Source organism: Astatotilapia calliptera, chromosome 8 (genome assembly GCF_964374335.1).
Source record: "Astatotilapia calliptera chromosome 8, fAstCal68.1, whole genome shotgun sequence".
NCBI lineage: Eukaryota > Metazoa > Chordata > Actinopteri > Cichliformes > Cichlidae > Astatotilapia > Astatotilapia calliptera.
This window is the reverse complement of record NC_137429.1, coordinates 2,832,720-2,846,526: the sequence shown is the minus strand read 5'-3', so window position 1 is coordinate 2,846,526 and position 13,807 is coordinate 2,832,720. Positions and strand designations below refer to the sequence as shown.

The following is a 13,807-nucleotide window of genomic DNA, read 5'->3' as shown; positions in this document are numbered from 1 at the left end:
GGGAATGATAACCCTAAAATACCCCTTTGTTCAGACAGAGGGAACTGGATGCTACCAAGAAGAGGGTGGAGAAAAAGAGGAAAAGGCCAGAATCCCAACAAACAGGCCGCCTCTGCAGATTCTGTGACATGGACCTGGAACAGGGACCAAATAGCCCACACATTCATATGGGCTTCCCTGAAGTGGCAGGGAAATACATCTACTGCCCTTCAAAAGTGTACTCTCTATACAGAGATAAAGGCATGGCCAAGGAGATGGCCTGGAAGAATTTGAGGAGTCTCTCGTCTATGAAGCAGAGAGACATAAATGGGTGGAAGAAAAAAGGAAATGAGGAAGAAACGGTTGATACTGTACATGAGAAAATTTTGTCCTAGTTGTGTTTCTTTTGTTTATAGAAATAAAAACAGATTGTAAATATAAAACCAAATATTTAATCAATCTCTGTTTCCCTCTCTAGAGAAAACATAACATTTGGTTTTGTTTTACAAGATAAGAATGATGTGTTGTAACATTATTTTGTATATCAGCAAATTTTTTCATACACACAAAAAATGACACTCCCCTAAGTAAGTTATTTTCTTTTACAAAGTTAAAATCTTAATGCTGGTTAATACTTTAACTTGTATTTTGAACGTACCCACCGGAAGTGTCAGTACGTCTCGTTATGTTGTGATGCACTTCTTGAGATCGGCCGTTAGAGGCCAGTAAACCATCGTGATAAAACGCACATGTAAACCCTGGTCCGTTTTATTTTTAATAGCCTGAATTACTTCGTGTGCTCTTGTGTTTTAAAGGTTTCATGGTTTTCGAGGTGAGTGGATGACAACGTGGGTAAACTGCGTGAATGCAGCGCGAATAAAAGCCGGTGGAGATGCTGTGTGGAATGAAGAGGGAAGCTGTCCGTGCAGATGCCTGTTCAAAACACAGCAGACATCAATAATTCGTTTCCAAAATAATTCAGAAGAGCACGATCCCCCTTTGAGTACTTGAACACGTTCATGGATCAAAGCGAGACAGACAAATGTAACCAGGGCGTGTTTCACTGTGATCGGCGGTGATCGATTCTGCACAGGCCTGGTTCGTGTCACACAAGCCTGCAGTTTATTTTAAAGAGGAGTCGACACCATGAATGAAGTGGATTATCTTGATCATAACAGAGCTGAGAGTCTGCAGTTTGAAGAAAAGCCGGACATTAAACCTCCAGATGTTGAACAGCTGCAGGACGCTGATATAAACCAAACCGCTGGTAAGAATAAACACAGCTGGAATGCGAAGAAATCTGCTAACAGCTGATTCGCTGTGGGGCTGGGTGGAGATCACGATCGCACATCTTCTCACGATCTGCTAATCTCAATTTGTAAAAATAACAAAAGTATTTGCTATCAATGACTTTTTGTGTTCTCGGAGTTAAAAAGGCGGAACTCATCTGGGCATCGTGTAGCACCCGGCCGCTTTACACCGCGCACATATGCAAGAAATCTTGTAGTTTTTAAAGTAATTCCTTTTTAAAAACTACCTTTGAGCAAAGAAAAAAATCTATATAACTTTCAAATGATATAAGGGGCAAACAAGAGATAAATGAAAAAAATAAATACATATATACAAATAAACTTATCTGTTTTAAGGCTTATTGGGTTTTTATGCATTTCACTCCTTCCTTAAAATGTCTGACATTAATCTAAATGGTTTGTTTGGTTACGTTAATTAGCAGATATACGCTCATTGGCCACTTTGTTAGGTACAGCTGTTTAATCACTCATTTATACAAATTTTTAATCAGTCAGTCACATGGCAGCATCTCAGTGGTCAAGGCGACCTGCTGTTGAGACTGAGCATCAGAATGAAGGCGAAAGTTGATTTTGGTGACTTTAAACGTGGCATTTTGTAACCGTCGCTCTGACTGAAACATTTTTCAGACCTCCAGTTTTTTGGTTTCCTAAAAGCTCAAAGAAAAAGTACAACCAAATAAAAAAATGTTCTAAGCATTCAACTCTTTTTTTATTTTTATTTTTTTCTAGGAATTTCATTATAAAAAATAAATATTATTTGTCACCCGTAAAGGAGCTTCTTCAGCTTTTGAATGTTCTTATATAATTTTTCATGATTTTTGCTTTTAGATAGAAAAATATGGACGGTGCTCTCCCTAAAGTTAAGTTTAGTTCATGAAACAAAGATATTTGTGGTATGAAAACATCACAGAGCAACATGCCTTCCCTATGTTTATCATTACATATGGGATTATGGGATAACCACTTTGTGTCTGTACACTTTAACATTCCAAGATTTCATCCTGGATCATGTAATGCAAAGCACCTCTCGCCACTTAATAACAGTAATGATCAGATTTCCCTTTAAACAATAAATGTCCTTCTGCATGCTCATAAATCTGTTTGCAGTGTATCAGGATCTGCTGAGCAAATTAGGTGAGCTGTTACAACATTTTCCAGTTCCAATAGAATATCAGTGTTTACGTTATGCTTCGGATTTATCTCCTGATGGGCTGATACATTCTTGGAGGAAAGTCTTGTGATGGGTACATCACAATTATAGGAGCTAATATATTACTTTTAATTTTGTGTAAAATTTGTAGTCAGGAGTATTTCATGTTTTTGTTGAGGGTCACCAGTTTATTTAAAGGCTACTAAAAAAGTATTAATTTAATTGAGATTTGCTTCTATATGATAATCACAAACATGTCAGCCTATTGCTGAACAAACACTCTGCTGCATATTAAAACAATCAAACTGTCAAAACATTTTATGTTTTTACTTAAATACCCATTCAATCCCACTGGCAACAACTGCCGTTTTAACTGCCTATGACATTTAATTCAACATATTGTGTGTAGGGGAAGTCTAAGGAGTAAAATGCATTCACTCATTTTGCAGGGAAACATTTGGGATTAAATGGGTTAAGTAAATACTTTATATACTGAAAATCAGTGTATTATTTTATCACAGTATAAACATGAAACTGAATGTCTTATACGGCTTCCTTTAGCTTACAGAACTGCAGAACTATTGCTATTCAGTTTGACACGAAGTCATCGGGTATGAAATCAAAGGCTGGCCTGCAGGCATCCCAAAGCTGCTCCAGCTTCTTGGGTTTCCTCCTCCATATTTCCATCTTTGTCCTCAGATGTACTCAATAATATTCACATCAAGAGACTGCTGGCTAAGCCCAAAGAACTTTGAGCTTTTTCACTTTGAGAAACTTCAAAATGGAACCCGAAGTGTAGCAAGGAGCTCCGTCTTGCTGAGAAATTTGACCAAATCATTTTGACCCACGTTCCCCCTGACATCTCCATACTGGATGGCATGCTGAACCACAATCTTTTCATTGTGAAAGCATTGTTGTAACTGAATCATGATGGCATGCGCTTATATCAGATCTTATGCAAAGAAAGAAAGAAAAGGTTTTGGTGTCACAGGTGTGAAAGACCTCCAGGCAGTCTATTAAGCCATCATTATTTTGTCTCTAGCCATTTGAGGTTTTTGTTTTTGCTTCCTTTACTGCTTCATAAGTAATTATATCTAAGCTTTATTTTTACCACATCCCCAAGATAAAGATCTGTGGTTTACCAAAATTTCAATTCAAAAAATGTTATTTATACAGCATCAAATCACAACAACAGTCGCCTCAAGGTGCTTTATATTGTACAATATAAAGCAATAATACATAGAGAAAAACCCAACAACCATATGAATCCCTATGAACAAGGACTTTGGTGACAGTGGGAAGGAAAAACTCCCTTTTAACCGCCGCAACCGGTTGGGGTGAGAGGAGGAAAACAGGACAAAGACATGCTGTGGAAGAGAGCCAGAGATTAATAACAAGTATGATTCAGTGCAGAGAGGTCTATTAACACATAATGAGTTAGAAAGGTGACTGAAGAAGAAACACCCAGTGCATCATGGGAATCCCCCAGCAGCCTACACTTACTGCAGCATAACTAAGGGAGGATTCAGGGATAAGATAAGTTTGAAGCCTAATCTTAAAAGTAAAGATTAAGTCCATCTCCTGAATCCAAACTGGAATCTGGTTCTACAGAAGAGGGGAAAATGAAATTGATAAATGTTTGGTCCAAAGCTTCCATCCACTCATCATGGCCATGAAGTGTCATAGTGAATTTGGTCATTTAACAATTTGTTTGAATACTTCTTTTTCCAGGTAGGTTAGAATTACCATACAGCATACATCTTTAATGATTAAAAAACAACAACAATTATGTGCACAACTTTGAATTTATTTTGGATTTTCTAAGCCACACAGGGTCATACAAGTTGAAATATGTACATTAATATTTGGTTAAATGTCCCTTAGCTAACTGCACCTTGACCAGACTTGTTATCCATCAACAAGCTTCTCACATAATTCAGGCTGGATTTTGACCAGTCTTGACCACTCTTCTCAGCAGAATTGTTAGCGTTTATTTAAAATTGTTTGGTTTCCTGGCACAGATCCGAGTGTAAGCATAGTTCACAAAGTTTCAAGTGGATGGATCTCTGGGCTTTGCCCATTCCAGAACCTTAATGTCAGCCTGGTTTATTCATCCCGATGCCAGTTTTGATGTGTTTCAGCCCATTATCCTGTTAGAACGTTAACTGTGTCCCAATTTCAACCATCTAGCTGTTGATTTGAGGTGAAGTTGAAGAATTTGGAGGTAGTCTTCCTTCATTATTCCATTCTGTTGGTGGAATTTAGCACAGGCAGTAAAACAGCCTGATGACAATGAAACTGTCACGCATGAATCACCATGCATGACAGTTGGTACAGTGTTTCTGCAATGCCGTCTATAAATTAAATTAATTCAAATAAATGAAATAAAATTAAACTGTGAACTCTGTTGTTGTTGGGTTTTTTTTTTTTACTTTTAAAAGAACAGCTCAAAGAAATTAAAAATTAAAAGCCCAAAATTACCATGACATTCACACCCATGAGAAGTGGATTTAAACTTCTTACCATTACTGTAATTGTTAGGGTGACTGGTGATGGATAGTGTTTCATTTTTGGTCTCAAAATAATCCCCACTGTAACTTGAATTTCAGATTACATTAACAGCTACTGAAATCAAGGTGAACGTATAGAAGCCTACAGTCAGTGATGTACATGTATGTTTCAGTATTCCCCGCAGATGTCCAGCAGATGTTGGTGATTAAAGAAGAGCTACCCTGGACCCCCAGTCTGGACCAGCAGAATCTAGACCACCTCCACATAAAGGAGGAGCATGAGGAGCTGTGGATCGATACAGGGGGAGCGCATCTTGCTGTTAGCACTAAGTGCACATTGTCTTCTATTTCCATGAAGTGTGAAGATGAAAGAGAAGAAAAACCTCAGATTGTACAGCTTCATCAAAGTCAGACTGAAGACAATGCAGAAGCAGAAGCTACAAACAGCAGCTCAGCTACAAATATCAACAATGAAATTGATGAAAAGGATTGTAGAGGACCAGAAATCGCTGGGAACTCTAATCCAAATTTCCATTTCCAACTAAATGCTGTTGAGAAGGCCCCAGACTCTTCTGAAACAGACATTAGTGATGGAGATGATTGGCAGGAGCCTTTGTCTGATGCTGGACCTGCAAACGAAGATGGTGACAGTGGTTGCCCTATACCTAAATCAAACTTGAAAACTCTGAAATCACTGAAAAGCAAGTGTTCTTTTCAGAGAAGGAAGACATGTCATTCATTCAAAAGGCCTTATGGCTGTTTGGCTAATGAGAAATTTAACAGAGTGAAACAAAGTGAATTTTCAAAGATGATAGTCAACACAGGAGAAAAAACATTTACCTGTGGTGTTTGTGCAAAAAGATTTAAACAGAAACAAAATCTGAAGACACATATGAGAGTCCACACAGGTGATAAACCATATAACTGTGATTTTTGTGGAAAAGACTTTAGACATCACTATAGTTTTAAAGTACACATCAGAATCCATACTGGGGAAAAACCGTTTGTTTGTGGCATTTGTGGTGAAAAATTTAGAAAAAAGCAAAATCTCAAACGCCACATGAGGGTTCACACAGGAGAGAAACCATTCAGCTGTGTTGTCTGCGCAAAACGATTTACACAGCAGGGCGTTCTGAAGAGACATATGAGAGTTCACACGAGAGAGAAACCATTTGGCTGCAATCTGTGTAATAAAATGTTTACACAGCAGGGGGTTCTGAAGAGGCACATGAGGGTACACACAGGAGAGAAACCATTCAGCTGTGGTGCATGTGGGAAAAAGTTTGTGCATCAACATGACCTCAAAATACACATCAGAGTCCACACTGGAGAGAAACAGTTCAGCTGTCCTGCATGTGAAAAGCGATTTACTCAGCAGGGAAGCCTCAAGAGACACATGAGGGTGCACACTGGAGAGAAACCATTTGGTTGTAATGTGTGTGGGAAAACTTTTACTCAACAGGGAAGTCTAAATAGGCACACGAGAAGCCACACACAGTAGAAATTGTACTGGGTCTTAGTGCTATTTGAAACAGTTTTAACCAACCAATCTGTGTTCGTTAAACCTGAGATGAGATAAACTTGAGGATTTCTGATTCACAAAGAAAGTTAACTTAAACTGAGTGAGACTCTGTACACTAAACCTACTCACTGACAAGTTTTCTTTAACAAACTGACTCATTTCCTTATTCCAAAAGTTGCTATCAAACCACTTGGTGGAGCAAATGAATTTAGACAAGTTTACATTTTATAAACACTAAAATGCTGATTAGGTGTCAATTCACTATCTTTTTATTTACCATGTTGGCTTTTTAATTTTTCAGTGGTCAATTTGTATGAGTGAAGAAAGTGAATATCTCACTTATTTATTATCAGCTAAGAATTATAGTGGCTTGCAAAAGTATTCGCCCCCCTTGAACTTCCCCACGTTTTGTCACATTACAGCCACAAACATGAATCAATTTCATTGGAATTCCACGTGAAAGACCAACACAAAGTGGTGCACATGTGAGACGCGGAACGAAAATCATACATGATTCCAAACATTTTTTTACAAATAAATAACTGAAAAGTGGGGTGTGCGTAATTATTCAGCCCCCTGAGTCAATACTTTGTAGAACCACCTTTTGCTGCAATTATAGCTCTTCTTTGCAAAACAACTCCAGCTCAGTCAGATTAGATCAGCGGTCTCCAACCTTTTTGGCGCCACGGACCAGTTTATGCCCGACAATATTTTCACGGACCAGCCTTTAAGGTGTCGCGGATAAATACAACAAAATAAAACCAGTACCGGTACCGAAAAAAAGAAGATTTATTCATAACACACTTGAAAAGACCCAGGAAAACAGAGTTAACGATAAAAACGATAACAAAATAACGCTGAAAACCGATAAAAACCCTGAAAACCATACATTTCACACCTGAGCCTCAACTCTCGCGGCCCGGTACCGAACGACTCACGGCCCGGGGGTTGGGGACCGCTGGATTAGATGGACAGCGTTTGTGAACAGCAGTTTTCGGATCTTGCCACAGATTCTCGATTGGATTTAGAGCTGGACTTTAACTGGGCCATTCTAACACATGGATATGTTTTGTTTTAAACCATTCCATTGTTGCCCTGGCTTTATGTTTAGGGTCGATGTCCTGCTGGAGGTGAACCTCTGCCCCAGGATTCCAAGATTGCCCTGTATTTGGCTCCATCCATCTTCCCATCAACTCTGACCAGCTTCCCTGTCCCTGCTGAAGAGAAGCACCCCCAGAGCATGATGCTACCACCACCATATTTGACAGTGGGGATGGTGTGTTCAGAGTGATGTGCAGTGTTAGTTTTCCACCACACATAGTGTTTTGCATGTTGGTCTCATCTGACCAGAGCAGCTTCTTCCACATGTTTGCTGTGTCCCCACATGGCTTGTGGCAAACTGCAAACTGGACTTCTTATGGTTTTCTGTTAACAATGGCTTTCTTTTTGCCACTCTTCCATAAAGGCCAACTTTGTGCAGTGCACGACTAATAGTTGTCCTATGGACAGATTCCCCCACCTGAGCTGTAGATCTCTGCAGCTCGTCCAGAGTCACCATGGGCCTCTTGGCTGCATTTCTGATCAGCGCTCTCCTTGTTCGGCCTTTGAGTTTAGATGGATGGCCTTGTCTTGGTAGGTTTACAGTTGTGCCATACTCCTTCAATTTCTGAGTGTCCCACAGTGCTCCATGGGATGTTCAAGGCTTGGGAAATCTTTTTGTAGCCTAAGCCTAAATTTCTCAATAACTTTATCCCTGACCTGTCTGGTGTGTTCTTTGGATTTCATGGTGTTGTTGCTCCCAATATTCTCTTAGACAATCTCTGAGGCCGTCACAGAGCAGCTGTATTTGTACTGACATTAGATTACACACAGGTGCACTCTGTTTAGTCATTAGCACTCATCAGGCAACGTCTATGGGCAACTGACTGCACTCAGACCAAAGGGGGCTGAATAATTACGCACACTCCACTTTGCAGTTATTTATTTGTAAAAAATGTTTGGAATCATGTATGATTTTCATTCCACTTCTCACTTTTACACCACTTTGTTTTGGTCTTTCACATGGAATTCCAATAAAATTGATTCATGTTTGTGGCTGTAATGTGACAAAATGTGGGAAAGTTCAAGGGAGGCGAATACTTTTGCAAGCCACTGTAAATCCATCTTTCTAACTGTGAGAGTCTTTGAATATTAATGCAGGTATCAGACTGTCAGCCAGTTAGTTAAATTAGACTGGAAACAGTGTACATTACTATAGAATCACTGTTTACATCAAAATCACCTGTATAAAGTTTCAAAGTGTTGTCACGTGTACAGAAGAAATAGCATTTCTCTGTGCAATGAAATTCTTCCTTTGCTGTCCACACACCAATGCCAAGTTAGGTAGGGTTGAAGGAGCAAGATAAATAAGGATACAAATAAGACAAGATATTAAGATAAATAACATAAAAAAATAAGGATAAAAAAATAGTGAAAGATAAATAAGTACAAACAAAATAAGTGAAGACAAGTAAGGTATGCAGATGTCAATGTAAATGGATGTACAAAGGAGCTTAATGTGCAAAATGAACTTAGTGTGCAAAGTGTCCTGATGTGCAAATTGCAGTTGAGGTAGGTCAGATGTTCAGGAATCTGATAGGAGAAGGAGTTGTTGAATCGGGATGTTCTGGATTTCACACTTCTAAACCTTGGTATTGAGAGCAGAAGTGTGAACAGTCCGTGTTGAGGCTGTGTGGGGTCTTTGAGGATGGAGGCAGCTCTCCTCTGGACTCTGTGATGGTAGATGCTCTGCAGAGAGGGCGATCTTCTCTGCAGTTGTTATCACTCTCTGCAGGCGTTTGCAGTCCATAGCAGTACTGCTGCCGTACCACGCAGTAATGCAGCTTGATGGTGTGTTCTCCACAGTGCAGCTGTAGAAGCTGCTGAGGATCTTGGCCAACAAATTAAATTTCCTCAGCCTCCTCAGGAAATACAGCTGCTGCTGAGCCTTCTTGACCAGCTGTGTGGTGTTCAGTGTCCAGGTGAGGTCCTCACTGATGTTTACTGTGTTGTAATCAATTATACTGTTGGAAAGATGTCTGTCACAGCTAGATCTTGGAGAAAATCTCAGTGAACATGAGACTGAAATGACTTAAAACTGTAAAACTGAACAAAATGTGTTGTTAAAGTGACTTTTAAAATCCAGCTGCAAACAGTCTGATTGTAATCTAATTACATTTCATATTGAAGTGTGTCCACAGGTTGGAATTCAGTCATTAATTGACGTAAAATACCAGTTTAAAGTTTCATTATCTGAAATTCAGAGTCGGACCCACCAAGACTGTTGACCCAGAACCAGAACTAGATCAGCAGATCATTTCCCAGTCAGACTATGTTTTTATGGCAGGATGGATCCAAAATGGATCGGGGATTCAGACTGGATCACACCTGGATCTGGTTTGGCTCCGGTCATTGCCTAGCTCATCCCGTCCAGATCTGTTTTTGATTAGTTATCTTGTCAAAAAGTCAATGCAGCTAGCAGCCTGGGCCATGCCTTGTCATGTTTAACTTCTTTGATGGATTTCTTGTTTTCTTTTAATTAAACCTGTACATTGTAAGTTAATAGTTCTTAGTGTGTAAGATGTCTGTGGTGATAAAAATAAAGATGTATTTTTTCAAGCAACATAGCTACAGTTGTCTTTGTTGTTGTTGTTTACAAAGAATACAGAATCAAAAAATGAAAGTCTTAGGTTCAGGTTTTTGACATTTTTATGGTAATTAAATTATTTCCCTTTTTGTTACGGATTAGGTGACTTGAAGTTGAGAGAAAGAATATAATTTTACTAAACAGCACCTGAAACTCTCAAGTTACTTTCTTTTTGTATGTGGATTTAGTCTTTTTGTTTTCTGCTGACAGTAGTCACTAACAAGTTTACTGGTTATCGAGGCGAGCTGCTGGAAATACGCTCTGGTCAGTTGGAGATACTTTTATGTTGCTATATGTATTTTTATCTTTCACACTGCCACCAACCTAATGACCCACATCTTTTCACAATAACCATAGCCAGGCCTGGAGCTAATTGAATAAGAAATAATTTGGTCTTGTTATTGGAAAAAAGTAAATATTCAAAGAGAAAAAAAAGTTTTTTTTTTTTAAAAATGGACTACTCTTTTGTTTCAGTTTTAGAAATTGCATAATTTTTTGATAACTGCTTGTCAAAAGAACTAAACCCTTTCAGTTCTTTAAAAAATTTTTTTTAAAGAAAACATATTCTTCAGTCCAGAAATAAACAAATAACAAATACAGTAGAAGCATGTGCCGTTTCCATAGTGTAGTGGTTATCACGTTCACCTAAGATGTGAAAAGTCCCTGGTCTGAAACCGGGCAGAAACATGCTTCTTTGCTTATGCGTCCTGATACAAAAGTGTCTGACTGCAGGTACTGCTTTATCTTGTGGGGTTGTACTGTTGTTGGGAAACAAAGAAGAGAAAGTAAGTTTGCTTGCGACATTTGTGGTAAAGTACTCAAATCTGGTACAGGGCTTTGGTGTTTTTTGCCTTTGGAAGCTCTTTAAGAATGGAAAAGCACTTTTAGTATTTGGCATTTGGAAGTTAATGACAAACACTAATAGTGCTTTCACAGCTGGAAATAATCATATTTGTTGCAGGTCATGTAGTTATATGTTGAATTTGGAAGGCTTGATTTAAAAAAAAAGTGTTAATTTATTTTCACATTAGATTCTTGTTCAAGCACTTTATGATACAGCAGTTAGCATCAGTGTGCACCATCACCATGTATACAAATTCTTCTGTTGACCACAAGAATATGGAGTCACTGTTGTCCCGTGTCTGTTTTTGTGTTCTCTGCAGATGTCCAACAGCTGCTGGTGATCAAAGAAGAGGTTTCCCATGAATGGAGCAACAGTCCGGACCAGAAGGGCCCAGAGCTTCTCTTTAAAAAGGAGGAACAAGATGAACTCAGTAACAGTGAGGTGGGAGAGCCGCTTAATGATCTAACAAAGGCTGATATCATCAGGCTCCAACTCACTGCTGGTCCTGTGAAGACTGAAAACGATGAAGAGAAGCCTAACTCTTTACTTCTCCTTCAGAATCAAATGGGAGAGGCAGAGCCTCCACTTTGCAGCTTAGCTAAACAGATAAAAACAGAAAGTGATGGAGAGGACCGTGAAGGACCTGGACCTGGACTATGGAACCCAGATCCAAATACTGATGAGAAGGCTTCAGACTCTTCTGCGACTGACGTCTCAGATGATGATGATGATGATAGTGACGATGGTGGTGGTGATTGGCAGGAACCTTTGTCAGATTCTGGACCTCCAAATGATGACGGTGAAAATAATCAGGGAGCTCCTACATCAAGTGCAAATGGACTCAAATCTCCAAAAAGCAAGAGGCCTGTTCAGAGGCTCATGACAAGCCATTTAATGGAAACTTCCTCCAGGCATTTGGGAAATGTAGATTCACCCAGACAAGACAGACAATTTATCTGTGGTATTTGCGGAAAACGATTTACACAAAAACAAAATCTTAAGACACATATCCGAATTCACACTGGTGAAAAACCATTTCATTGTGATTTTTGTGGAAAGCGTTTTCGACATCTCTATAGTTTCAAGGCGCACATCAGAATCCACACAGGAGAGAAACCGTTTGTATGTGACATCTGTGGTGAAAGGTTTACACAACAGCAAAATATCAAGAGGCACATCAGGGTTCACACAGGTGAGAAACCATTCGGTTGTGGGGTTTGCACAAAAAGATTTACACAACAGGTGGACCTGAAGAGACATATGAGAGTTCACACAAGAGAAAAACCATTTGGTTGTGATCTTTGCAGTAAAAGATATAACCGGAAAACACAATTAAGTGCACACATGAGAGTTCACACAGGAGAAAAACAGTTTGCTTGCGACATTTGTGGTAAAAGGTTTAACCGGATGGCGCTTGTTAAAGCACACACAAGGGTTCACACAGGAGAGAAACCATATGGCTGTGATATTTGTGGCAAAAGATTTAACAGGAAATCACATCTCAAAGCCCACACAAGAGGCCACACAGGAGAGAAACCACATGGTTGCGATGTCTGTGGCAAAAACTTTGTACATCAGCGCGATCTCAAGATCCACATCAGAGTTCACACCGGAGAGAAACAGTTTAGCTGCACTGTATGTGGGAAGAGATTCACCCATCAGGGAACTCTGACGAGACACATGAGAGTCCACACTGGAGAGAAGCCATTTAGCTGTGGTGTTTGTGGTAAAACGTTTACTCAGAAGGGAAATCTAAACAGACACGTAAAAACCCACACGGAGTAACAGCTTTGAAGGTTTTGTGAATGCACTTACCTGCTAATGAATAAGTTGGACGGATCTTTTTTGTTTGTTTGGTCATTAATTATGTCTGTTCATGCTATTGGGTGCTTTGAAGGATGCCCTGTACTGTATGAAAAAAAAATAGAGACTATGGCTGGTGACATTTATAGTAGGGGTGGTACCATGTGCTCAAAGTGATGCAAGCTATATTGTAATTGGGAAATATATTACTTGAATTCCAGATAGCATTTATTTATACATTTTCTATATCCAAGGTACATAACCATGTTTAGTCATAATATTTTTAATAATAATCTATGCTTGAGCATTTTGTTTTTCTGTATAAACCAGAACTCGGTGGGTGGGTGGGTGTGCACCAAAATAAGTTTGGATCAGCATACCACAGTCAAACAGCAGCTATGTGGTGTTGGATAACACAGAACCAGATGGACACATCTACTCCTGATTGCTTTTCTGGTATGGAGTATATCAACTAATGTTATTTAGGTTTTAATTTTGCATTTAATTTCAACTCCTTATTGTATTTAGATTTTGTATTTAATCACTTTCTTTTTTGGTTGCTCTAACAGTAACTTGCCAACTTCTTGATTAATAAAATATTTATTCTTTTTATTCTTCCTCTTGAGCTTTTTACTTGAAGCATGATGTCATCAATTATCATCATTTTTCACAATGCTTATAACCTGTGGCATTGTTGGATAAGCCACATTTACCCAATCTCACAAGCACTTTACCCAAGCTTGGTACTGTTTCCTAACTACATTCATACTCCGATGGATGCATCAGAGAGCGACTTAGGGTTAGTATCTTACCCAAGGATACTTGGCATGCAGACTGGAGAAGCCAAAGATTGAACCACCAACCTTCCGATAGGTAGGTGACCTGCTCTACCTCCTGAGCTACAGCCACACCAGTGGTATGGTTCCTGTAAATTTCAAATATGCAGTAGTGTAGCCACTGGCCTTGATTGCACGTTATTATATACATATTTAAACACACACACA

At 39.1% G+C, this 13,807-nt stretch overlaps 1 protein-coding gene across 2 annotated transcripts; it reads left to right on the top strand.

Moving 5' to 3' along the window:
• The first annotated feature begins 662 nt into the window (after window positions 1-662).
• Window positions 663-13,415, top strand: LOC113027988 (uncharacterized). Of its 2 annotated transcripts, none has more exons than XM_026177882.2 (2): window positions 663-1,246; window positions 5,123-10,136. In XM_026177882.2, the coding sequence occupies exons 1-2, from the start codon at window positions 1,126-1,128 to the stop codon at window positions 6,448-6,450; spliced, it is 1,449 nt and encodes a 482-aa protein (XP_026033667.1). In that variant the 5' UTR covers window positions 663-1,125; the 3' UTR covers window positions 6,451-10,136. The 2 variants fall into 2 exon arrangements, with proteins under 2 accessions (XP_026033667.1, XP_026033666.1); XM_026177881.2 differs by lacking the exon at window positions 5,123-10,136 and adding an exon at window positions 11,320-13,415 and having other exon boundaries at window positions 681-1,246.
• Window positions 13,416-13,807: the final 392 nt, after the last annotated feature.